The sequence below is a fragment of the Pungitius pungitius genome, chromosome 8 (assembly GCF_949316345.1).
Source record: "Pungitius pungitius chromosome 8, fPunPun2.1, whole genome shotgun sequence".
NCBI lineage: Eukaryota > Metazoa > Chordata > Actinopteri > Perciformes > Gasterosteidae > Pungitius > Pungitius pungitius.
The window spans coordinates 10,357,168-10,383,352 of record NC_084907.1 but is presented as its reverse complement, the minus strand read 5'-3'; the positions used below and the strand labels follow the sequence as shown (position 1 = coordinate 10,383,352).

Sequence of the window (26,185 nt, the reverse complement as noted above, 5' to 3'; positions counted from 1 at the left end):
AGCAACTGCCTTCTTTAAGACATGCAAAGACATACAAAGTGCAGAGGGTGGGGTATTTACTGACATATTTTACATTGTATAACACAACTTTTTTTTGTGGAAACCATAATTATGACATCGAAAAAAAAGAAAACTTTCACAAAACCCAATAACTTTGAGACAAACAAATCAAAATTGCAAAAAATTAATTTTGGACCATGGAAGGATTAACAGGGCAACAGAAAGTAGAACAGGGCAACTCTCCTGTGTGTGTGTGTGTGTGTGCATGAACATGCATGACGCCTGCATACCTACATGCTGCTTAGTTACTGTGCATCACCTGTAGGCTTTATCCAAATGAACCTTAACCAAAGATATTCCAACCCAACAGGAATAAAGAAGGACAAGGCACTGGCAGTGCTCAGCGTATTAATAACCAAACACATTCTCATTACAAATGTTATTTATTTGGACTTTTCTAACCTAATGTAAGACATATTAAAAAGGAAGGCAATCTGTGAATAATTTATAACTCAATCGCACTAATTACAAAACGGTCTTAGTCATTTCTTAATTCCAAACAATACTTTCTACAACATTAGATTGATTAACACATTAATTACATCAAGTAATAGCAGTCACTAATGTGACACTAAAGGCTTTGTCCCCTGACCCCGTCTGTCCCTGCGCTTGTCTCTTCGGTCAGTGTCCACCCGTCTGTGCCTCAGGGCGCTGATGTCTAACTGCCTCTTCCTCCTGTGATTAGTCCTAATACTCTATGGTGATCGCCTTTGTCTTCAGGTATTCGTTGAGAGCCTCTTGTCCTGTGGGAGAGACAGAGGCACCGACTGTAAGTGTACTGTGAGTGTTTGTGCAAGTGTATTTAAATAAGAAGTATGGGGGGATGTGCAGGGGAGTGAGCGGTGGTGGGGGGGACGTGAGCTCTATTAATGAGCCCGGCCGTAATGAAGAGACAACAACTCAGTTGTGTGTCTGTCAAACAGGACGCAGAGCCAGCTGGACAGGGACAAGTCAGACCACACCAGCACAGCTTCCAAAACACATGCAATCAGACGATGTCTATTCATGAAATAGAACGTTTGAAGTTCACAAGCTCTTGCCGACCGTCCTCGGCTTGCTGTTAAAAAAAATGCCAGAAGTGAACCCCGGAGGTACTTTGGTTACGTTACATAGTGTAATCATGTGTAATCAATGCCATGATGGCACCATGTCCTTTTTACTGATATCTTTCTGTAGGTTAATATACTAATATCAATATTAATGCCATTTCTCAAGTGTTCAAAAAGCTGGGCACGAACAAGCTGGTATCAAAGGGAAAAATACAGATATTTTATTTATTGCTGTTATACCAGTATCATATTGTATTTGTGGTATCGTATCTTACTGCGAGGTTATTAGGTGAGCAATAAGATATTAAGTTATTAGGACTTTAACATCATCAACAACGCTGATCATAAAAAATCATCTAAACAACACAAAACGTACTTTGTCCAAATTCTGGGGCAGGATGTAAAATGATGTGTCTTAATAAAAGATGTTGATGTTTAAACATCAGATTTGTACATATTACTCTTAACGGCTGAGCTTCAGATCACCACCAACAAGGGGAAAGCAAATACAAATTAGAGCGCAGATGCTTTGTCGGCCTGTTTGAATTTCTACATAATGGGTAAACAAAGGGCCCTGCGGTGGATTTTCATGAGCCGCATCCACAGGAAGGCATTAAGCCGACAGAGATACAGGGAGACGCGCTTTTAGCTGTAGTGTGGGTTCTATCACAGCAAATGGACAAAAGAACTACAGGTTTTCTCACCCAAGTCTTTGCCAAAGCCAGACTGTTTGAAGCCTCCGAATGGCGAGGCCACGTCCGTCTTGTTGTAGGTGTTGACAAACACCGTGCCGGCGTTGAGCTTTTCACTGACGTACAGAGCTTTGCTGATGTCCTGGGTGAACACACCGGACGCCAGGCCGTACTCTGTCGCGTTGGCCCTCCTCAGGACCTCGTCCACCTCACTGAGGCAGGGAAACCGAGAGGAGACACAGGGGAGACCTTTACATTGGGCTTTTGGGGGTTATATTCTCGCTCCCAACTCGCCACATAATGCATGCTCCGTCTTTGGCCCTATAAAGTAGCACCAGTATTTTTAAAATGAACTCATCCAGTAGACCTTTACCACAGGTAAAAATAATTGATTAGGTTTAGGCAAGAAAAGCACTTTGTTATGCTTAGGAAAACATAGATAATTTGGGTTGATTACAGAACGACATTTCTTACTGGAAAGTAAATGTTGTGTCTCTGTGTTTTGGTATGTACTGAGCTTGGATTTCATGACCTGTGGTAAAGGCCCCAAAACGGTGGTACGACTCAGTCAGTGGTCCCGAATCAGTCTCACCCGCTCTTGAACTTGGAGAGGATCATGACGGGGCCAAACGACTCCTCGATGGCGATGTACATGTGGTCCTTCACGTCAGTGAACACCGTGGGCTCGAAGAAGAAACCTGCAAGCAGACACACGGCGCCGTACAGACGAGGATGAGAGAAGGACTTGGGGGTAAGCCGGTCTGCATCGCCATGGTAACATCGGCGGTCGAACCACACTGACTGGTTGCCATCGGAGACTCACCTGGCCGCTGCACCTGTTTGCCTCCACAGATGAGAGTGGCCCCCTCCTTGATGCCGGTCTGACAGTACTCCACCAGCTTGTCCAGGTGGGCTTTGTGGTTCTGAGGGCCGTGGTTTGTGGAGCGGTCCAGCGGATCGCCAATCTTCATCTTCTTGATCTCCTCAACCTGAAAGAAAAAAGGTTTATATGTCGTCAAACTCTCAATTCAGTGTTGAGCGTTTTAGCAAATTTAAGTCAAATTGGGTGTTTTGCTGTCTTACAGCCTCTGATTCTAACTACATGTATATATCTTACTACCTTTAGCAGACAGACTACTTTATCTCAAGAGCCAAATTCAACAGTAGAGGAAATATTCAAATACTGGGACATCCAGACGCCTCAAGCTGTTCAGAGAAGCAGAGCAACAGCAGCCAGTGAGAGGTCAACAGGACGCACCACTTTGGTCACAAACTGGTCGTGGATGCTTTCTTCCACAAACAGTCTGCCGGCCGCGATGCAGTTCTCCCCTTTGTTGAAGAACACTGAGCTCATGCCCTGAAACACACAAGGGGGTTTCACTTCACCGACTGAGACTACTGCAACATGTGCACAAGCTCCCACGGATGAGCTTACCATGCGCACGGCTTTGTCCATGTCACAGTCCCCGAAGATGATGAGAGGGGATTTTCCCCCCAGCTCCAGAGACACCTTCTTCACGTTACTGTCCGCGCAGCTGCAGGTGGGGTAGGACGCCAACGCTATGAGCGGTGATGTTACCCTCTTTTCAGAGTTTTGCCAGAAAAAGCTGCGTTGCCTCTCACCTTCTCATGATGTGCTTCCCAATTTCAGTGGAGCCGGTGAAGCCCAGTTTACGGACATCAGGGTGGTCGGACAGACGCTGACCCACCACAGCACCTGTTGATAACAGAGCTTCATGCGTCAAGGGATGCTGGAACACGTATAATACAGCGGGGGAAACGGGATTTGAGAGCCGGTCGAAATCCAGACGTCTGGGCATCAGGAGCTGCCTCCATTCTTTCAAATCGACACTTTGCCAAGAGACCTGCCCTCCTCTGACTCTGGTTTGTTTCAGGTTCACGGCCAATCAAACCAATGATGGCAGCGAGTATTACTCAATCAGGAGCAGATTAGAACGAGTCTTCACAGAATTCGGGTGGGATTATTTGCATGGGTTAAAGACAACTCGGAAAATACAGGACAAACCCCGTCCCGTATTGATTCTAAGTGGGACGCGCCATTTTATTCTCAAAAACGGGATGAATCCGTATTTTAAGGGACCGGTAGCAACGTTTCATACCTGATCCGGGCAGAATGTTAACCACTCCTTTGGGCAGTCCCGCCCTAGCCGCCAACTCTGCGAACTTTAGCGCGGTTAGTGGAGTCACCTGGGAATCAAGGGTTTAAGCAGAAGCCACTCAGGTACCCAACAAAAAGCTTTGCTTATCAGGTCAAAATGTAGTTAACCACCCAATGCCTGCTAAACAAAACCATTCCTCTGGCATTAACTGCTGATCAAATGTTAGCATGCTAAACCCAGAAGTGGTGCGGCTTGTTAGCATTTAGCGCAAAGCCCTGCTTCACATGCGGAGGGCCTAGGGGAGCCGCTAGCATGGCCACACAGGGGCCTGACCTGAGCGGGTTTGAGGACCACGGTGTTGCCGGCCGTCAGGCAGGCCGCCGTCTTCCACGCCAGCATCATCAGCGGGTAGTTCCAGGGAATCACTATGGCACACACGCTGAGAGGAACCACAAGGAAATATGCGTCAATCAGTGTCGGAAATTTCAATAGCTATAATCTCTATTGGCATACGCAATGTAATGAGGGGTGGGAAGGGGGATTTAAACCGCCATCATTCACACAAGAGGACGTTTTCATTTCTGCTTTTTGGAATAATTTTAATTCAGTGTTATTTGCAAAGAAATTTCACAAATATCCAGCATATCAACAGAATCTACATAAATCGATTGGGGCTCCCAACACTTTGTCCCACTTGAATTCTTCCTCTGCATGTACAACATAATTGTGTGTTTGTTTTTGATGATGCAGACATGCAAAAACCACTATCTCACCCTATTGGCTCCTTCTTGGTGAAAGTAAGGTTACGGTTGGGTCTGGCCTGGTTGATGGGAATGGTGCTGCCCTGTGAAAAGAGGACGCCATTTGTTTCAATGTATATATTACTATAATTTGGCTGACTCTCCTACTTTTATTTTATGGTTTTAAGTTTGATCCCATTTCACTTACTTGGATCTTGTCACACCAGCCAGCGAAGTAGCGGAAGGTCTGGATGGACATGCCCACGTGAGTCTTCAGGGCCAAAGTGTAAACGGCCCCAGAGTCCATGGCTTCGATGGTGGCCAGCTCCTCCTGGTGCTCCTCCATCAGGTCAGCCAGCCTGTGGGAGGGAGGAAGGAGGGAGGGGTTTTCTGCTTACTGGACACATATGCAAATAAATGTTCACAATAGATTATTGAAGCACAAAACTAGTAAAAGCATATCCTTGCTTATTACACATTTGCATTGGATATTTTGAAACCGGCATTGTTTACATGGTTGCTAGCCAAAAACTGTATTCAAGAATTGGACGATGTTGCGACCCATCGGTCTACTGACTTGTAGATGAGTCGGCCTCGGTCTCTGGGGTTCATCTTCCCCCACTCGCCCTCTTCAAAGGCCTCCTTTGCTGCAGCCACTGCCCTGTCCACGTCGCTGATCTGGGCCAGAGACACGTCACAGATGGCCTACGGGGCAGAGGGGCGTAACATCACCGACGGCACACATTGAAAAAACACGACTCTTAACAATAAAATCTGTGTTACGTCAAAATGATTTGCGACCACCTATGTCTTTTCATATTTCATCTTAATAGCTACCAACCAGTGTGTCAAAGGGAATATTGATAAGCGATCTTGGCTCTCACCGTGCCGTCAGTGGGGTTGATGGTCTTGTACGTCTTCCCTGCCTCTGCGTCAACGAACTCTCCATTAATGAATAGCTGGTGGGGCATCTTGATGGTCATGTTGTTGGTGTTCTTCTCCACCTGAAGGGGTTGAACAGTGATCAAGAAAGTAAACGCGTGGTCTTCCCGGGGGTCAATTCAAAAGAAGTAGCATCCAGTAACAGCCCCTCACGTAGTCCACGACCAGTTCCTCCTCCTCGTCCTCCCCCCGGAGCCTCCTCACGCACATCTGGATGAAATCCTGGAATGTGCAGTTCATGTAGACGTCCTCATTCTGCAGCTGGCTGCCGCCGGCACGCAGCTTCACCTCCTCCACAAGCCTGGAGGAGAACGAACAAAGGAAACTCCACTGCACTGGTGATGTCAGCGCTTTGGGCTAAATGGTACCGCACAATGGTGATGCTACTACGGTGATGTACACTGTTGATACTTTGTATTTGATATATTTGTAGGACTGCTAAGTGTAAGTCAGAGGTAGACTTTCTAAACAGGTGAGATCAGCTGGTCCGAGGTGACACCGCCATAGGCTTCTTGGGATATGAGTGGTTGGGAATATACATTTTCAGATTTTCCAGCGCGGGTGTTTGCTCCACCTTTCCACACCACCTTTACCTGACCACATCCATGGAAGCAGCGCCTGACTTGAAGAAATCAGTGGAGTCTTCAATGTGACTGACATTAGTCAGAATGCTCTGCCACACGGCCTGTGAGGACACAGCAGAGAGTCAACACTCTCAGTCTCCGTCTTTGAAATGGACGGATGCAGTCGTTCATACCCTCATCTCCTCAGCGAAGCAGTTCTCTTCATCCGTGAGCTCCACGGCGGCACTGCCCCCCGAGCTGAAGTACTGCGCCGCAGCGATCATCTTCCCGTCCTCAAACTGAAGATTCTTCACCAACAGCTGCAGGGAGCATGACATGACCACCACAAAGGTTTCATCTAGCGATTTGAGATGGATGGACCTGACAGCAGAGATTAGATCTTAGACTTCTACCAAGGTCCTTCTAATCCACGTTAAGGACCTAAATGATAATAATAAACTTTATTTATAGAGCACAATCCATACGGATTATTTAGTGTTGAACAGAAAACCTCCTTTTTAAAGATTAAATAAATCAAACTCATGGAAAGAAATCTTGCATTTTGCACTGTGTCAAAATGTTGTTTTTGGATAAAACCTGGAAACCATTTTACATTAAAACATCATAATAGTGAAATAAACTGACGGGTTCATCAGTTTTAAATTCAGTATTGTAAAAGAAGGTTCTTTCAATGTAATACGATTATATTATTGGATTATTAATATTGATATAATAATTCACTAAAATGCATTTTGCATACACTGTTCATACTTAATTTACAAAAGTTTGTTGTATTTTATTCACTCGTAAATACAAATTGTGATGAGAAAAGGAGGAGAAAGCAGCATCAAAACTGTACTAGGGGTACATTAACTTCCAACCACTTGGTACAGTCAGATGATGGCGTGAACAAACGACAACTATACACATGGGAGTATTCACCGTCTTGCCGTCGTTGCCAAACAGCACCAAGCCGGCCTTGGTGATGACGCCGGGGCGACTGGCTCCGGGGATCTCCAGAGGCTGTCCGTTAGCCGCGCTGCCGTTATCCACCAGAGTGGAGCCGTAGAAAGTGACATTCTACCGGAAAAAAGAGACACTCGAGTGACAACAATGTCTTATTAAATTCATTGAAGTACTTTGAAGTGTACGTTGTTTTAAAGGAAAAGCACCATTCATCAAATCCGTAAACGGTAAAATGGATTTTTCAGCTTTACAATGGTGCTTGAATGAAGGAGTGTGGCAAAGGTTTTAGTCATAAAAGATGTCAAAATCTAAGCTTAAGATAGTCATATTTCATCAAATGATGTAATCTTCATTTAAAATTTTGGCAAAAAGAAACTACTGTGAAAAAAGTCCCACGCTCCTCCACGCAAGTGGGAAACCACAATGGACTCGAGTGAGAACAACAACTAGATGACACGAATAATACTGCCATCCATGTAGCTTCAAATTCTTAATGGTGTTCTAGCTAAGTGTTGAGAAGTTGCGTTTACCTGTCCGTCCACCTCTGCCCAGGCCCCGGGCACTTTGTCGTTTCCTCGGATCCAGTTGTGCAGATCCTCAGCGGACTGGTTCCAGTCGATCTGCAAACACCATTACTAGGTCTCAGCATGTAACATACAACACGGAAATGTTTTACTATAAAACCCGTCCGTCTGAATTCATGCAGTTTCACTTCTGCTCTTTCCAGGAGGTCACTGAAAGTTTTGATGGATACAATTCAGACTTGATTGGTTATTCTCAGCCGTGTTCAATTTTTTATCTTTTGGATCTTTTTTAACTTTGGGATCTGAATGTCGTAAATACAATTGAGTTGAATATTTTTTTATTTGAAAATAAATACCCAAATTTAAATTTAATTTAAAGTAGCGTTCATGGTGAATATAGAACATAAATCAAAAGTTGTAATGATTTTAAAATAATTTAGTTAATAATAACTAGAACTGATGAGGGCTGAGAACACGTACATGTGCTTTTAGTAAAGACATTGGGACGCAGCAGTATTGTCTTTACACAGAAGGAGTTAAAATATTTATTGTAAATCAAATCAAATATTAAAAGAAGTCTTAGACCCTGCCCCTAATGCTCTCATTGGTTAACACAGGTGATGACGTCCCTCCCGAGTCAATACGGATCATCATCCCCCCCCTCTCCTATGACTCACGGTTTATGTGTATTCAGAACAGCCTTTAAAAAAATGCTGCAATAAAAAGGAGAATTTCTTTCAATTGCTTAGTTTGTAATCCAACAGTTTTGAAGCCTTGCTTTTAGCTGTCTGTCACCTTCTTGTTTCTTTTTGCAACCAGAAAGGACACCAGAGGGCAGAGCTCAGCACAAGCGAACGCAGAACGGGACATTTGTAGATATGAATGTTTAAAGTTCAAAGACAAAAATAGTAAATAACTCCCAGATCTAACGACGCCGCGGTAGAGACCTGTCAATCACAGTATCCCCGCCCTAAAGCAAACTCTGATCTCTTTAACTTTAAATCCACCACAATTTACAAAATAAACAAAATGCTGCTCTACCTTGAGGTTTCTAATGTTTACTGAGGAAATAAATCAAGACAGAAGTAGTCAGTACGAAAAGAACACTAAATTAAAGGCTCTACTGCACTGGTTTCACATTTTCTTTATTTTTGGATAAAACTGATCCGTGTGGATGTGATCTATTATTACCTTAGCGTTGTCTTTCTTCTGAATGCACTCGTATGTGGCTCCCTCTAGTGGCTGGGTGATCTTTGGGGCCTTCCCCTCTGCAATCAGCCTCACTGCATCCACCTGGAAACAGAACAATGCAGCTCAGGACACTGCTATCTTTATGGACTTTGCCCTCTCGCCTTTTGTTACGTCGGGAAATGGGGAGAATACCTGTGACTTATTCACTTTACGTATGAAAGGTCATTGGGTCTGCTTTAGATTTAAAAACAAGGTCGAGCAGTAATGGCTATGACGTGGACTCACAAGTTAGGAAAAAAGACAAAAATCCAGTGAAGCCTTTTTTGTTTAGTATTTACAGCGAATAGTTGAGAGAGAAGTAGTCATTTTCTCAAAGAGTTTTCTATATCAAGTTTGTAAGGCAATAATAATATCACCATGTTTGTGACTGTATATTCACATAGATGTTTATTGTTTGGTCATTCCTACACCGTCCAAACTCTGAAGTTAAATATTGTTCCCTTTACACCACTAGCTATAAAAATGTGCTGTATAACAGTGTGAGCGAGATGCACATCGTTAACCTCTAAAGGCACGTTAAAGTTTAACCACAGCAGGGGAGAACAAAATCTTTCAAAAGGCTTTCCCTAAGCCCCAGCTCTCCACCCACAAAGCCTTTCCCCATCCCCACACTTACTGTGCCCTTGACCCCCTCCGGGAAGAGGAATCTCTTGTAGATTGTGTTGACGGTGTCATTGCGCTCAACGTCACACTCCCTCTGCAGCAGGATGGGGCCGGTGTCCAGTCCGTCGTCGGCCCAGAACACCGTGAACCCGCCCTTTTTGTCACCGTGGATCAGCGTCCTGTGTTGTCAGAGGCGACGGGTAAAAGACCTGGGCGTGGCGCGCACGCCGACACGATGACCCGCCACCAGCGACTCACCAGTTGATGGCGGAGGCGCCCCTGTGGCGAGGCAGCAGGGAGGGGTGGTAGATGATGGAGCCGTGCCGGGGGCGGGCGATCACCTCCATGGGGATGAACTGGGAGCAGAAGGGCAGGACGTTGAGCTCGGCACCACAGGCCTCGTACTGAGCCACCACCTCCGCGATGGCCTGGCCCTTCACGCGCCAGCGAGGGAACTTGAAGACGGCGACCGCATCCTTCTCCGCCTCAGTCGCTGAGGATGTGAAGAACAATGTAGCGCTCTCAAATTGTGCTACATTTGATTTGGTAACGTACAGTAATACATACATGCGTATGTATATCTTAATTGGATTAATCCTTCAATTTCTCGTTAGACTAATCAATACATTGTCAGAATAGTCCGTCAGACCTCAATTCAGGAATCAGGAAACATTTATTGCCATAATATGTCAGACATACATGGAATTTGACTTGGCGGTTGGAGCATGAAAGCAAACTGTTTTTATCATTTCAACGGGATTCAAAAAAAATAAATGAGATTCAATAAAGAAATAGCTGGAATTTCACTTTCAAATCCACAGAGTGAGTAGACTTTTTTAATTATTTTCTGCCTCAAAAGGCACATTGGGCATATTGCATCTGGACTTTTCTTGTGCTTTGGGGTCAGTGGTGGTGTGTGTCTTGGGTTCCGGGCATGCAACCCTTCATGGGTATTATACGCCTTACTGTGCACACCCAACCCTCAGTGCCTGCTGCCACCGAAGTCCTGCTGCAGGTGTTTTGCACTCGAGGGTTTTTCACCACTTGTCTCCTCAGAATCTGGTGGCTTCCTCTTTCTGCCACGTGCAGGTAGTGCAGTCACTGTTCCATAAACTTTGAATCTGCAGAATATTCTCCCAACAGCATCTGTAGGAACACTCAGTGGCTTTGCTGTCCTTTTGTTGCCTCTTCCTTGTTGGTGCATGGCAAAAATCTATTATCTGGACTTTTTGGACAATTCTTGTCTAGTCAAACGTCACTCTCAACAAACCCCTAGCCAGTCCAGGTATGTGTTCTATCTCAAGCACACCTGAAATAAAGAATCCCTTGATTAGTTGAGACAGGGGGTTGAATAATTCCAAAGGATGCTCTACTAAGTACTGACGATGCTCGTTTGATGACAAGGCATTGAATCATTTTGAGACTGATGTAGTTATGAAAAGCAGCATTTTGTGTTGAATTTGGATAACCAAGGTAACAGCTGAAAATCCTTCAATTTGTTGATCGCTACTACAGTAGTAACAACTACAATTATTAGAGTAGAGTGGTATACGGTATATTTCACTCCTGACATTGGTACTTCCACCTGCCACCTGCCACATGAGCTGATCCCACCAGACGTTGGGCGAGATATGGGGTAAAACCCGAACATGTCGCCACTAACTAACAGGGTGGACACACTGGACAGAATGACTATTTTTTATGTACTGGAAAAAGGGATTAAATTGGTGGTGTGAAAAGCACCATCCTGAGCCTGTTCCAGTTCCTATTTTAGTTTGAAAGTCCATATTTCCAATAGAGAAGACAATGTATTTTGAAAACTTTTTCTGCTAAATGTGTAGGAACTCACTTTACTTACATCTCGATAGCAAACCACTAATCATGCTTTGGAATGATTGGACGGGCTACAAGCCTGTGTAGGGATCTACCTGTCACTCCGTAACCATCTACCTGCCACTACCATTGCCATCTACCTATGGGGCGTCGTTTGTAAAATGTCACACGTTTCAAAATCCTGTGCAGTTTTGGTACATTTAGCATTGTCATATGAAAAAAAGCAGGACAATATTCATATGTCACTTTTCAAACATTTAGAGAGAAATTCATGTAAATACATGCAATAACTTTTCCAAGGATAATGTTCGACAGTAACACAAAGTTGTTAAATAATATAAATATTAAATATAAAGGTTAAATATGAATGTAAATGTTAAATATAAATAAATGTAAATGTAAAATGTTAAATATATATATAGTATATATATGTTATATAAAAATATTAAATGTCAATGTCAATGTTAAATCTCAATGTTAAATCTCAATGTTAAATCTCAATGTTAAATGTCAGACATGACCATCGGGAACGGCCGCGGATGGTCCGATTGTGACCCCCGTAATGCCTAAATCCATAGCTTTAGATTACTAACCCATAGCATTATATTTTATTTTATTCCTTGCACATGTTGTCTTGTTGTACAATGTCCAACCACGTTCGAGGAACAGGGCCCTGAAGTCACTTACTTAGTCATTGAGCATAGTTCTCACCTAGTGGATCGGCCTTGCCATCCTTGTCGGGGATGGTGAAGACTCCCACGATGGTGTAGCCGTCCTTCCTCAGCTCTTTGTAAACTTCCTGGCCGAAAAGACTCTGTCCAATCACTGCAATCTTCATCCTCACACCTCGCTGTGTTCTGAAGAGGTGCCAAGACACCAGGATCAACACAACACAGGTTTGTATTTACTACAATGAATGGAGAGGATTATGTCACATGTGAGAACAAAGTACATTCCTTATTGCAAGTGAGAGCTCCTTGGGCTAAGGTACACACACTGTACATACTTTTTCAGTTGCAACCAGCAACCTCCAGTTCTGAAGACCGAAGCCGATGAGGAAGCGACTTCATCGTGCATTCTCTCTAACTTAAAATATTACAAACTGTAAGTCTATGAGAACATTACTATGTTTCTCACTTGGTTGATTCCCTCAGTTAGCATTAGCATGTAAGCAAGACGTATTAAATACAGCATGATGACCATGTTGTAGGTTATTGTCCCTTAAAAGGTCAAATTGACCAGGAAGCAGACCTCCAGTGCATTTAGTGCACATGCTGACTACAACATACGCTAAGCACTGTGCAGATACCCCTGCGCTTTGGTGATCTTGGACAAGTAGAGGCATTAGGTAATAGTAAAGCTCTGCTGGTTAGGGTTGTTTGGAGTAGTCACAAGCCCCTCCCACACACACACACACATACACACTCACACACACACACACACTTTCCTAGTCTTTCCTATGTGACTTGGTCCAAAGAGCAAACTAATCAGCTCTATGACTTACAGGAAACTGTGTAAAATATGAGACTGCATATATATATATATATATATATATATGTAAATGTGTATGTATGTATTTATGCATGCATGTTTGTAGTTCCTAGTAATAATGACTATTGGTGTTTGAGTAACAGTGTGCATGTTTGTAGAACCAGAACAGAAAGGGGCGGAACTGGTTGTCCTGCAAACCAATCAGATGTCTTGGCGAAGCTCCTATCTTCGGTGTTGGCCAATCACAATCACGCATGCGTTGAAAGGCTTTGACACCCCATTAAACAGCCAACAACCCCCCCCCCCCCCCCCCTTGAGAGACAGACAGTCCAAGACCCACAGTCAAGTTTAACCACGAACTAACATTCATATCATTAATCACGCATTACATCACAACACGTGATCAAGTCACGTGCAATAATAATATGGAGTTTAACATCCTCAACAGGTGCTGCAAATCTCCTGGTGCACACACGCAAATAAGCGTAGTGCGTCTGCGCGGCGGGAGGCCAATCAGCATTCTGCGTGAAAAGAATAATGATAGAAATAAAAACGCTTAAAGTAAAAGTATGTGTCCTTACCCCCGCCTAGGACTCCCAGCTCCTCTGCTAGCCTGGAAAGAGCAGCCGGAGGGGCAGCATTGGCTTTAATTCCCCCTCCGACCTCACGGGCAGCCCATTGCATAACATGCAGATGAGGCGCGTGATTGGACGTGGCGGGGCGCGAGGCTGCAGGGGGCGGGCTATCGGCTTCTACTGATAAGTCCTATTGCAATATCACAATATGGACCGATTATCTGTTATATTTTGTACTATGAAAAAGTACTTTCCCAAGTAGATGTGTAATATGTTGTAATGTGTTGCATGCTGGCAATAAATGATCCTCGAATCCTTAATAATATTCTGAATATTGTTTTAAGTTTTGAAAAGTTTGAAAAATGAAGTAAGACATTTACAATTGTAGAACGAAAACCTGTCAATATTGCAGTGGTCAATTAGTTGATTAATTGATGGGTTGATTGATTGCATAATAAAAACACATACATGATCAGAGACATAGTGACAACCACCAATATTAGTGACAGCCAGTCCGACAGGCAGAAGGCAATCCTCCAGCTGTACATCACATGTTTTAGGCTAAAAAATGTCATCGCTGTGATCTGACAAACAAGGAGTCAACTTGTGAAGTTTAAGAGCATTGGCAGCTGTGTACGTTTTTATGGAGGGCGATGGATATGCAATTTCTCTGAAGGATTTCTAACCCATGTCTTTTGGGACGGGGTCAGGGATGTCAGGGTCCACAGGGATGTCGGGTGGTGACGGATGTTGAGGTTGAGGCTGGAGAGTTGAGGCAAGACCATAGTTAGACCAGTGTAGCAGACCGGATCTTGTGTGACCGTGACTGTTGGGCATGTGGATATGTTGTGCGACTTTGAAGCTTTGTACTGGTTCCATGAATGCCACCAAAGGCACATTCATCAATGTTTGTTTCACAAATCCACAAGGAGTTTGGGAAAATCAGGTACGTCAAAAAGAGGGGAGGGGTTGTGGAATGTGAGACTCACTCGAGGTCATTCAACGGCCGTGAACTCTTAACGGGTTGGCAGTTGGCGAAGCTCCAAACAAACTTCAGCATCCGTAGAGGTTGTTGCACAAGCTGTTTGAACATCTGGCCCAAACCCAGCTAAACACGCACGTGCAATGGGGGGGGGGGGTCTGTCCGACGTCTGTCCTCACGTTACTGCCTCACTCGTGGTGGTTCTTTCTATAAAAAGTAGACAGAGTACGTAGGCTACCTGGGAGCGTTGTGATCACAGAATCATTATGCATTGGAGCAAATTCAAAGATCAAGATAAAGACAAACTCACTGACTGACCTGGGAGCTGATAAAGTTGTCTTTACTCCTGTTCAGAAAGGTCAAAGGGCAGAAAGGTCGTAGTGGGTGTTTCGAAGAAAGTGCTTTAAAACCATGCAACTCAAAGAATGAAACCTCGGACCATTCAGCTGACCCATATGGGTGCATCTCTCATTATCACCACAACCAGGTCGAGAAAGGACACTAGTCCTAGTTTTAAGGTTGAGGCAAGAATTCAACGATGATGGTTGAGGTTAGAGTAAGGGGCTGCTGGGAATGCTTTGTGGCCATGAAGGTCTTCCATGTGGGGGTGTCATGTCAACCAGTTCTTATCACTCATATTGATGATCCACTCAGCAGAGAGTAACGTCTGCACAGACCCAGTGGTTCCGTACTTCTGTACGTGTTCTATGCCTGGTGCCAAATGAAGCGAATAAACGGCTACATCATGGGGTAAATCGTTTTTATTTAGTGAAATCTGTTCATTAAACTCTTTATTGAAAAAAAAGCGTCTTTTTTATTGCTAACATTTTATTTATCTTTCCTCATTTCATACACAAGGGGTCAGTACCCCCCCATAAAGCAGAAGCCGTTCAGGCTTCAGGATATCAAACACAGACCACATGAACAACACATTTTCCTGTGAGTTCTCCAACTTTATGGAAGAGCAATACTTAGTCCACGCACAGGCGGAAATTAGTGCCAGACTTCCTTTAAATGTCTTCCACTTTGGGTACAAAGCAAACATTAAATATTTAGCTCTCGGGGGTAGAAAAAGTAACCTTTTGGGGTTTTTACAACATAAACAAATGCAAAACCCAAACTGTGAAAACACGCCTTGGTTTCAAAGATCGGCCCTCGTGCTTGTATTTCCCCTCCTGTCCATTTCAACGTGTTTGCCGTGTGTCCAGCGTGTTGGCACTGGGGAGGAAGCTCTACTACACTCTGCAGTGTGCTCAGGAGCGCCGCACATCCATCAAGCAGACTGTAACCATAGCTTTTATTTGTGTGTGTGTGTGTGTCCATCTGGAGAGCGCTCCTGTGGGGTCGCTGTTGTGTGTCCAGGCACGTTTTCATACAACGAACCCAGGCTCCGAAGCTGTAGATCCGCTGGCTATAAATACATTGTGAGCTCCGTTGGCTTTCCTGGAATAAACTAAAACCCCTTAATCGACACCCGCTCCCCCCTCCCTCCCCCTCCCCATCACCATCCCCAACCAACCAGCTCACACACACAGCGTTTTTTCACTTTTAAAACCACTAGCAAAAAAGAAATGTTGAAATCAGGCAAATAGGAATGACTCTCCAAGAGCTTTTTCATCATGTTGAAGGGAGCCTTGTCTGCTTCAGTGAGTTTGCAGGCGTGAGCAAGAGAGGGCGTTTCTGCTCTGTGAAGCGTGAGCGTGTGTTAATGTGCAGGTCTGCCTGACGCCTGCTCCATGTTCACCTTGGCAGCGGCTTCTGGGACTCCACTTCGCAAGGTATAAAACTAATGTACAGCTCGGTTAATAAAAGTACAGGACGCGGCCAGAGCCAAGACTCACCTGATCCTGGACTAAGTAATGGAGACAGGGGACGAGGGGTGCAAACTGGATGCATCTGGAAGCAGGAGGAAACGGGTAACATTTCTATTAAAAAGTATTTCCCATTATTCATTCCCATCCTCCACGCCGCTTGTGTATTACAATCACATACATTTGCCTTAACACAACTCATTTTGTCTCAGTGTTAAATATAGGCTAAAAACTAAAAATTTGCTAACATTATTTTTACAGGTTACACGATAAACAATTTTGGTCGTGAATGAATGGATTAATCTAAGCGTTCTAACTCGAAACAACCAAACCGTGAAGTTTCTGGAAGAAAGAATGGTGATAATCTTTCTCATAAAGGAGCTTCATTTTTCACTAATGGGATGATAAACAGAACCACTAATGCGCTGCTCCTTGTAGTGGCACCAATAGCGAGACACGGTGCATTTGAATGAAAACACACCGAGGCGTACATGTCAGCCAGATGAACTCTGTGGCACAGAGCTGAACTTGTAAAACGCTACGAGGGAAGGAGGGATTTCTTTCAGGGTCCGACAAAGCCGTCCAAACATCACACTGGTGTTGTTCAAGGAGGTGTCCCGGCTGACAGAAGCAGCTCTTCTTCCCCGCAATGGCCTCGGGCCGTGATGTAAACTAAGCCCTTATCACTGGTGTTAAATGCAAACTACACAGAGTCATTCCAACGCACCCAGGCCTCTGATGATTACCTGGGCCGACGCGTTTAAACGCGGCGTAGATGGCCGCCAGCCACCGCTTTGGCAGCTTGGATTGCAGTTGAGAGAGCAGGTGTTTCCCCCCCTGGGGAAAAGGCCTTTCACGACTTGTTCGGTGGCATTAGTCTTATTCATGCTATAAACGTGCCTGACACACTTCACTTAATGCTAGAGGACGGAGCCATGGGAGACCTTTAGTCCCTTTCAGTGAGATGAATACAGATTTATGTTGTCTTGTAAATGTGGTTTGTTTCAAATTGAACGGAATTCAAGTCGATCAGGGTTGTGTTTCACACAGCTCAATGACTAGGAATAAGCACGAGGAAATGAGGTTTTCTCCAACATTCTGGTGGTTCTGTGAAACCTGTAAGAGTCACATTTAGTTTGTTTTGTCTTTTCAAGGAAATTCAACCAAAGCTATAACAGTCTGGTTTTATCAGATAATTTCAGTAGAAATTTGCTTAAAATAAAATACATATGTAGTATAATAAATAAAAGAAATCTAGTCTGTGAATCCGACTGCAGCTGCTGTCCAGCACAAAAGATTCGTAGTTGGATTCCAGTCGAGGTTGGATTGGACGGTTTGAAACTCAGTGAATCTGGAATCCTTTCCGTCCTTTTAAAGCTTTGCGGTCAGCAGGCCTGCTGAAGACAGCAGCCGAGCATTCCTGGTTTGCATGATATCCGATGAAACCCACAGCCTTTGCACAGCTCAGGGAGACGGATAAAACTACTTTTTCCTCTGTGCATGTTGCAATAAAACGTGCTGTTGACTGCAAACCTGATTAGTCAATACTGCAATAAAGGCAATGAACGTTTTTCAAGCGTTGAGGTTTTGAGGATCTACATCTGTTGCATCAACGTAAAAACTCACCATTTTGAAAATGAATGCAGCGCTCCTCCAGCCCTTCTCCCCTCATGGTTAGCTGTTCAAATTGAATCCTTTGATGCAGCTGATACGCAGCCTACTCCCGTCAAACTTCCTCCAGGTATTAACAAACTATGTACTATGTGGTTACAGATGTTGTGTCAGGTGCTGATGCAGCAAACAAAGACGCACAAGAAGTACGTTTTTGGCTCTGAAATCGTGTCCAATGGTTCTATTGACTCCTCCACAGAAGAATAGAGAGTAGAAGTACAGATGGTGTGGCAGTCTACATATCTAGCTTCAAATGAGCACTGCTTCAGGAGCTGTCACATTACTATTTATGGCATATTTATTTATATCCATTACTCTGCAGCTATTAACGTGAACGTACTTTAAAGTTAAATCATGCTTTATTGACACGTTGCAGCAATGTGTTGTGTTTCAATGTCAACTAGATAATATTAAAATGCATTTTATTTCATTTGGGACTAGTTTATTGACATAAATCAAACATGTCTGTTCCCCAAGGGTGCAGGTCCTGACGGAGTCTACCAATCACTCCACCCATTGATGATGGACAAAGACCTGTCACGGTTTGGGTTCTTGTCTTGTTTTATTTTGTAGTTTCATGTCTCTCGTGTTCCTGGGTAACTTCATTTCCTGCCTTGTCCAGTCTTCCCCTGTGATTGTCTGCCGTGCCTGATCGTTTCCACCTGTGTCCAATCACCTGCACCTCCCTTGTGTATTTAAGCCCTGTGAGTCTCTTGTCTTGTGTGGCGTCGTTACATGTCGACGGTTCATGGCACGTATGTCGTGTTTCAAGTCCAGGTCCTTGTTTGTGTTTGTGTTTGTGTTTGTGTTTGTGTTTGTGTTTGTGTTTGTGTTTGTGTTTGTGTTTGTGTTTGTGTTTGTGTTTGTGTTTGTGTTTGTGTTTGTGTTTGCCTCCTTCCTGTCTTTTTTTGGTTGGGGTGATTTTGATTTCGAGTTCGTTGACTATTAAAGTCCTTTTATATTTGTATTCTCCGCGTCTGAGTCCTCCCTCCTTGCCCACGCACCCCCCTGTACTGACAAGACCAAGATTACAGCACCATAACACCCAACAAAGGGGAGGGACAGTCTACGTCCCCACTTTGAAGGATCTCTGCAGCAGGAGCTGTTGCATCAATATAATATGGCAGAGTGTTGAAAGATTAAATAAATATTTTGTATTTGCTAAATAAAGCCTGGGACATACTTTAAGAATTCCATGTCAGTGGACAGCTTCAGACTTGTACCAGTCGGTATTTGATTTTATATAAACTTCCCAGGTCTCTGCGCCTAATGACGAGCTTAGAGGCCATGATGGTGCTGATGCCACCTGTCGTCAATGAACACTTTCTCCCATTTGTGTTCCTCCGGTCTAAGTGGAGGGCTGGGTGGATATGGATGTTTAAAGGGTGAGAAGTTCATGCTATATGAGAAATATGGAGCAGATTAGATAAAGTATGGTCGAGTTATAACAACTTCAACGTTCGTGGCGAATGGTGGCTTTTTGAAAATGCTCCCTACACACATAGGAAGTCGTACACACATGGAAATTCTTCTGGCCAAATGCAATTTTTAGAGCCTAAGGTCTCAGGATCACACTGCACGATTTTGAAAAGAATCAGGTTTAATCCCTGGGAGGAGTTCGGTCTTTTACAACTAAGAAATCCTGAAAAAAGGCCAAAAACAGGCCAAAAAGGCGGATTTTCAACCATTAATTACAGTGCCCCCTATTCTTCAAAAATTATGAAAATATTAGTGTGTGTTTAGGGCTTCGATGTTCACACATGCTATAATTTTGGTGAGGGCAGGCCAAGTCATCTGGAAGTTAAAAATCTGACAGATTAAGCCACACCCCTTGCAAAGTTAATTAGCCAACATTCTGATATATCAAGGGCACATTGACCCAATAATGATCACCGACGGTTTTGTGACAATCAAACTCAGCGTTTAGAAAAAATTGCCAAAAATGTGTTTTTCACTAAATTCAAAATAGAGGAAAATCTATTTAGGCGCATTTATCATGATTGTTTGCCAACTTTCAAGTTGATTGGACATCGGGGGCGGAAACTGGCCTAGTGTGGTCTTTTTTAGAGACATTTATTTATACCCAAACATGAGACCCAAAAATTATCTAATTTTTTAACAGTCTGGATATCCATGCCAATGTTAACAACTTTTTGAATATGATGAAGGACCCGAAAAGGCCAGCGCTTTGTGAGAATAATAATAATAATAATAATTCCTTGAAATACAAAAGGTTCCTCTACGACTAGTCGTAGCAAGGACCCTAATTAGAACTGGAGAAAACTGGAGAATGAGTCATTTTTAGCATTTGAAAGTGAGTTTGAAGAGGTGGGTTTACCTGTACCTCTGATCTATTTATTCTTACCCCTAATATCTCTTTAAATAAGGAGCCTGTGTCCGTTTTGTTGCTATTCCTACAGCACACGGTGTTTAGGTATGTTTCTTAATGCAATTTAAATGTGGTGTCATCCATCAAGTTATCATGAAGGTCCGTCCTGTGTCGGTGTTGACCCGCAGTTAGAAGACAGCTTAATAAACGACGTGCCTGGTTGGAAGCTGTGAGTTTACGGAGCCTTAAATAACACACGTCTGACCGGAGTCAGCTGCTGGAGGATTTCAGTCCACACATCTGCGGACGCAGGCTGTGCTCCCAGCAGTTTTTGGCACAGGAAACCGGTCTAGTCAAATGCACCAAATGAAGCACTGCCCTGTGATGTGTTCCCTGTTTATTTGCTTAGCAGAGCCTGTGAAACCGAGCTACCTCTAGTGGCTCCAGATTTGACCAGAGATATTTCTCAAACTCACCTGGGGCTTGTTTCCCGACCACACTCTTTTTGCTAACCAGTTAGCCAACTGGCAAAAGTTGCCCAGTTAGCGAACTGGCTAAAGTTACCCAGTTAGCGAACTGGCTAAAGTTACCCACAATGAACAATTAGGCTATGGCCTAACTGGGTAGTTGCTTGAGAATCCTTGTAAATCAACACCAAAACAATAAATGGGATGAGTTGGCATGGATTCAAACCCTCAACCCGCTGTGCCTTTAGAGTCCAGCAGGCACGGGTTCATTTTATCTCTAAACATAAATGAGCCCTCGGGAACATGACGCATTGCTTTGGAAGCACTTTGTCTCGAGGAGTTGGAGGAAAAGAAGGACAACATTTGTTGTCAATTTAGCTCTGCTCTCAGAAGAAAGCAGCCCGGTGGATTTATGGGACCACAGGCCGCCATGTGTTGGAGGTATGCTGCATCACATGTACATACCGAGCAGGCTTACACCGCCACGGCTTCCTGTTTCATGTCTGAGCTCAGCGTGGAGTCTGGCTTTGCAATTACGTAGCTGTTGTCCGAACTGAGCGGCCCGCCGGACTCACCTGGTCTGACGTGTCATCTGGGGGACTGATTCTGGGCTGGTCTGCGTTTCAGTACCAAGTACACGTTCTTTTCCCCAACTTGTCAAATACAGAGCGGCCTTACACTTCACACTGATGCTAAACGTTCGCGTTACTGCTTGATCTTGTTTTAGGTTTGCTAAAAAAAAAAACTGTGTGTAAAAAAAAAAAATCTGTGTTCTACAGAAAAGTACTGTTTCTTCCCATAACATTTAACAGCGGTCTCTTGTGTGAAAGTTCAAACAGTAACCGCCCTCTTTTGCGAACACACTTTCAATCACAGTGTTCAACTAAACCTATTACTAAAAACTTGAGGCATATAAATACTTTTGTACAAAATGCAACATGAACAGTGTTCTTTATTTTGTGAAGCAGAAATCTAGTATGGCCTGTCCCTTTGTGGACCAGGCAATGTGTTTTTAACCCTCAGACATTAAAAATGTGTTGGCATGTATCAGTTGGTGAATGACAGGCTGCTGCTGTTTGTCGTACGACTTCTGGGGTCGTACCTCACCCGTTACAATGTCATCAGGAGTTTGTTTTTTTGTGATATCAGGGCTGTTGGACAAATGTGCTTGTGGTACAATGGGCCAATTCATTTTTTTTAACTGTTTGGGGTTTCTGTGCCATTTGAGTGCATCTGTCGCTGCATCTGTCCCAAAGCATATCATTCCGGCAGTGAAGATGAAACACACAGGATGCGGGACTAAGTGAGAAAATGTGTTGCAATCAAAGGATCTGTTACCATTCAGAAAAAGTTCTGTCCTTCACTACATTCCTGTCCAAACACTGGAGCTCTCACAATCCTCCATGCAGGGGTTTGAATTGTGTAACTTTGGTATTCTACTTGCTTTTGCAGCCCTGCCTGCAGACCACGGATGTGTTTAATGTGCTTGTAGGATTTAACATAATGACTTGTGCATTCTTGCTACTTTGGAGGCTTTAAGTGCATGTTTAAAATGGCCAGCAGTCATGTCAGTGGACCCCAAGCGGAGACCAAGCCAGACGTGTCCAGTAATCACTCAAAATGCAGCAGCGCCGAACAATGGAATCCCAAATGGCTCTGTGGCTGGTAAGAAGTTCAACAGGATCCAAGATACTGCACTGCACTTCATCACCAATGTTTTGTCCTCAGTTCTTTCTCGCTAAGGCCCATTCAATATGCAAACAAACACATCTGTGGTGTGTCAGCATGAGTTCTTACACATGCGTTTGCACTCAAAGCCTCTGCGCTTGGGTTGCTGTCAGAGCGGCGCCCTCAATGCACGGCGCGTTGCCCGCTCAACGCATCGCACGTATCGACCAATCCAACGAACGAGTGGCCTACTTGAAAAATCACACATTATTTTGGATGATACAAAGAAATTGTAATATTGTAAATTTGCCTGGATGGATACATGAAATAAAATAATTCTGGCCATTGTAACACTCCAATTAGGTATAGTTTTCTAGATGAACATGCTTAACTCTATACACACAATAAAGACACTGGAATCAGAGGGTAGAAATAGCATGAACTATTTTGTAGAAATGAACAGAATATACGATGGGGTCAGTGATATCAGTAGTGTTGCATGCTGGGTGTGTGTGTGCGTGTGTGTGTGTAGTTGAAGGTGCAAAACAAAACAGTTGTCCAGTCCGTGGTTTCAAATTTCTTTTCATATTTTTACCTTTTTTGTAATGCACCTTCCTGCACCTTCCTGCAGACATCTCTTCTTTTTCTCCCTGAGCTTTTCAGTTCCACCTTTGAAGGATTTACGCTTTGGTTTCGTGATGCCGGCCCGTGCTCCAAAGCGAGCTCAAGCTCGTGACCCAAACTTAATCACAGAGAGACTAAATTAAAAATCACCATAAATATCACATTACCTGATAATTACAATACCAGAATGCATTAAAACGCCCCTTTATGTCTCCCCTGTGATGCTTTGCTGTGAGCAGCACAGAGAAGTCGCTAATTCTGTCGCTAGTAGCTTTTGCAGTGTGTTGAGGGACTTTTAGTATCCGCCGTAATCAGTGGCTATTCATTTAAGGTAGAGTGAATTTATCGTGTTCTGTGAAGCATATTTATTTAGTTTATATTTCGGGTCGGCAATGTCAGAGGGAGGATCGGTATTGACCCCATCGGCCCACCGCGAATTTCCCCCGGTATCCCCTTTGACCAGGGCGGACACAAAGTACCGCTCAAATAAATATGTTAAGATAATTTATGAAATAATGGTCACAGAAAATTAAAAGATTAAAAGATTTTGTGTTTAAAATATAGGGCAGGGCATTCAGGTTTGAGCTATATGATAGTGTAACTAAGAAAAAGCTATTAAAAGACAACAACTTAATAATATATTTATGTTTTAATAATGGGACTCAACAGCCCATCAACTTTGGCTTTGTATCAACAATAAAATATTCATCACATATTAATAGCATCACACATCAGGCCTATGTATACAATGAAGGCAAAATGTAGAATTAACACCAGTTGACACAGTTGAAGAGCTGAAATCCCATCCCATGTGTGACAGAGTGGCTCAGTCCACTTCAATTTACCGATCTAGTGGGTTGGTCTAACCCAGGTGGCTTGCCACCTATGCACCTCCAATCACGGTGGGGTACCCAGCTGTAAACAATTATTCCCCGTCTTTTTGATCACAGGGCGGGGCTCTCCCCGGGAGAGTATATGTTTCAGTCCACCTACCTGTGGTGCGTCTTCCTTTTTCCGCTTCTCGGGGGTATAATGGTTGCTTGGGGGCTCCTGTGAGACTCACCTGGTCGTGGGCTTTGGCCAGCCGTGGTTTGGAGGTTGCGGCTGAGGGAGCGTGCCTGCAGGAAGCTGGTGTGGCAACTTCCCATTCTGTGCCATCAACGGTACTCACCCGCTTGTCGGCTGAGTTGATTTGAAAGAGCGTGGTTCTCCAGCCTGGTGTATTCAAGTGTGACACCATATTCCGACGGTAGGCTGTCTCATCTGTACTGCGATTACAGTTGCTCTGGCCAGCTGTTTTAAGCGATGTGTTAATTTGCAGCCAGCGGCACTGGCCTGATGCACGGCTGACCAGCGGACCAACTGCGGAGGCAAGCCCCACAAGATACTGCGGAAACCCCCTCCACTGCTGTTCTGTCTGAACTCGTTTTGTGAATTAATCATTCTTTTCTTTGTTTTTGTTTGTGTGTGTGGGCCCCGTGGCCGATATTTTGTGTTTATTAATTGTTTTCTTTCTTTATTTAAGGGACAGGAGTTTCTTGGGCTGCTGGTAAGAGTGGTTGGCTGAGCCTGGTGGTGGTGGTCCCCCTCGTTTGATTTATATTACTTCATCATATATTCAGCTGTGTGGTTTTCTTTTATTTTGTTTGGTTTTCTTTGCTGTGACATTAGGGACCGTCCACCCCCACCTTTTTCTCAGAAGTCATCTCTGCCAGCGAGCCCTCAGTCTTCTGTCCCCTGTTCCTGGTTTGATTTATTTCTTTTTGTAACATGGATGACTTTTAAGCATTTTTCATTGTTTTGGTCTAATCGTGTACCAATTTAGAGACCATATCACTAGTCTCGAGACTGTTTTTTAAGAACGATGTACTCATAAATAAACGTATAATTTTGTATAATGGAATCACGTCTAGTGCCGGTGTTGTTCGAATCTGTGTCCTGTTGCTGACCATAATTAGGTGCTCCATGTCATTAATTCCGGGGGTGAAATTCCCACGGTGGCGTTGCTCGTATATTAATTAAGATTATTTGGTCGTCCTCCCGACATTGCTACAAACTTGGCGTTGCTGGCAGGATAACACTTTGAGCCGGACGTGTATTCCTTTTTTTTGTTGTAAATAAATATATATATTATCATTTTTATTATTATTATTATTATTTTTTTTGTTATTTGTGTGAGTGGTTGTAGAGACAGAACAGCAGTGGATTAATTTGGCTTAACTATTGGATTTCTAAAATTTGCCTAGCAGGTTCTGCTCCTGTCCCTCTCTGGTACCATGGAAGAGGAACTGCAACAGCTCAGAGACCTTGTTATACAGCTGAAGGCAGACAATGAGCAGCTGCGCCGGGAAACGGATGCTTCGCAGGCTGGCCCAAGCTCAATCACACCAACCCTTTCAGCTCCGGTGAGTGGTGCTCCCTTAGCCGAGACTAGTGCTACCATAACCGAGCGACTGGTCGTGGTGCCACGAGACCGGCGGTGTCCAATATTTAATGGAAAAACCGGTATAGGTGTGGATGACTGGGCAGAGGAAATTCAAGCCTGCATGCGCACTCGCCGCTTGACAGCTGCTGATCAGGCCCACTTCATATTTGATCATTTAGAGGGAGAGGCAAGGAACGAGATCAAATATCGTACTAGCACTGAACAAGCGGACCCGGTCCAGATTCTTGCCGTCCTGAGAGAATTGTATGGTTGCACTCGGTCATATATAGTTTTACAGCAAGCCTTCTTCGCTAGGACACAACAGCAAGGAGAAACCTTGCAGGAGTTCTCCTTGGCCCTGATGGCCCTGATGGAGCAGGTTAAGCAGCGGGCACCTGATGGTCTGCTTAATTCGGCCGTTCTTCTTCGAGACCAATTTGTGGAACATGTCCTTGACGGGGCCCTTCGTAGGGAACTGAAACAGTTGGTCCGTCGTCAGCCGTACGTCACCCTGATAGAAGTGCGTGCAGAAGCTATCCGCTGGGAACGAGAGGGACTCCCAGGTGGCGTTAGAGAGCGAAGTCATTCTCTTCCAGCCGTGTACGGTCTACAGTATGGAGTACAGAGTAGTCCTCGTCTACCGCTGGTTCCTGCAACAAGCTCAGAATTGGGAGAGCTGAAGGAACTGTTGAAACAACAGCAGCAACAACTCAACCAGCTCACCCAGACGGTGGCCTCCCTGCAGACTTCCTCTTTTCCGCCTCACCCTCGTCGTACGGGCCCTGTAATATGTCGTAGG

General features: G+C 44.2%; 1 protein-coding gene across 1 annotated transcript; it reads right to left on the bottom strand.

The window, feature by feature from the left end:
- Positions 1 to 424: 424 nt before the first annotated feature.
- Positions 425 to 13,546, bottom strand: aldh1l1 (aldehyde dehydrogenase 1 family, member L1). Its single transcript, XM_037490830.2, has 23 exons — positions 13,416 to 13,546; positions 12,055 to 12,200; positions 9,769 to 10,003; positions 9,524 to 9,689; positions 8,848 to 8,949; positions 7,663 to 7,752; positions 7,109 to 7,246; positions 6,361 to 6,486; positions 6,197 to 6,288; positions 5,757 to 5,904; positions 5,546 to 5,665; positions 5,239 to 5,366; positions 4,870 to 5,020; positions 4,695 to 4,765; positions 4,255 to 4,360; positions 3,922 to 4,009; positions 3,425 to 3,518; positions 3,237 to 3,336; positions 3,060 to 3,158; positions 2,625 to 2,790; positions 2,394 to 2,499; positions 1,814 to 2,013; positions 425 to 803 (listed from the first exon to the last, which is right to left on the bottom strand). The coding sequence occupies exons 2-23, from the start codon at positions 12,179 to 12,181 to the stop codon at positions 748 to 750; spliced, it is 2,709 nt and encodes a 902-aa protein (XP_037346727.2). The 5' UTR covers positions 12,182 to 12,200; positions 13,416 to 13,546; the 3' UTR covers positions 425 to 747.
- Positions 13,547 to 26,185: the final 12,639 nt, after the last annotated feature.

What these genes read in the sequence shown, in the direction of transcription:
- aldh1l1 (XM_037490830.2), bottom strand. Translation starts at nt 12,181, where the DNA reads ATGAAGATTGCAGTGATTGGACAGAGTCTTTTCGGCCAGGAAGTTTAC. An exon ending in TTGGCAACGACGGCAAGACG is followed by an intron (nt 6,487 to 7,108) that starts GTGAATACTCCC and finishes TGCTCCCTGCAG; the next exon opens with CTGTTGGTGAAGAATCTTCA. An exon ending in AGGAACTGGTCGTGGACTAC is followed by an intron (nt 5,666 to 5,756) that starts GTGAGGGGCTGT and finishes CAACCCCTTCAG; the next exon opens with GTGGAGAAGAACACCAACAA.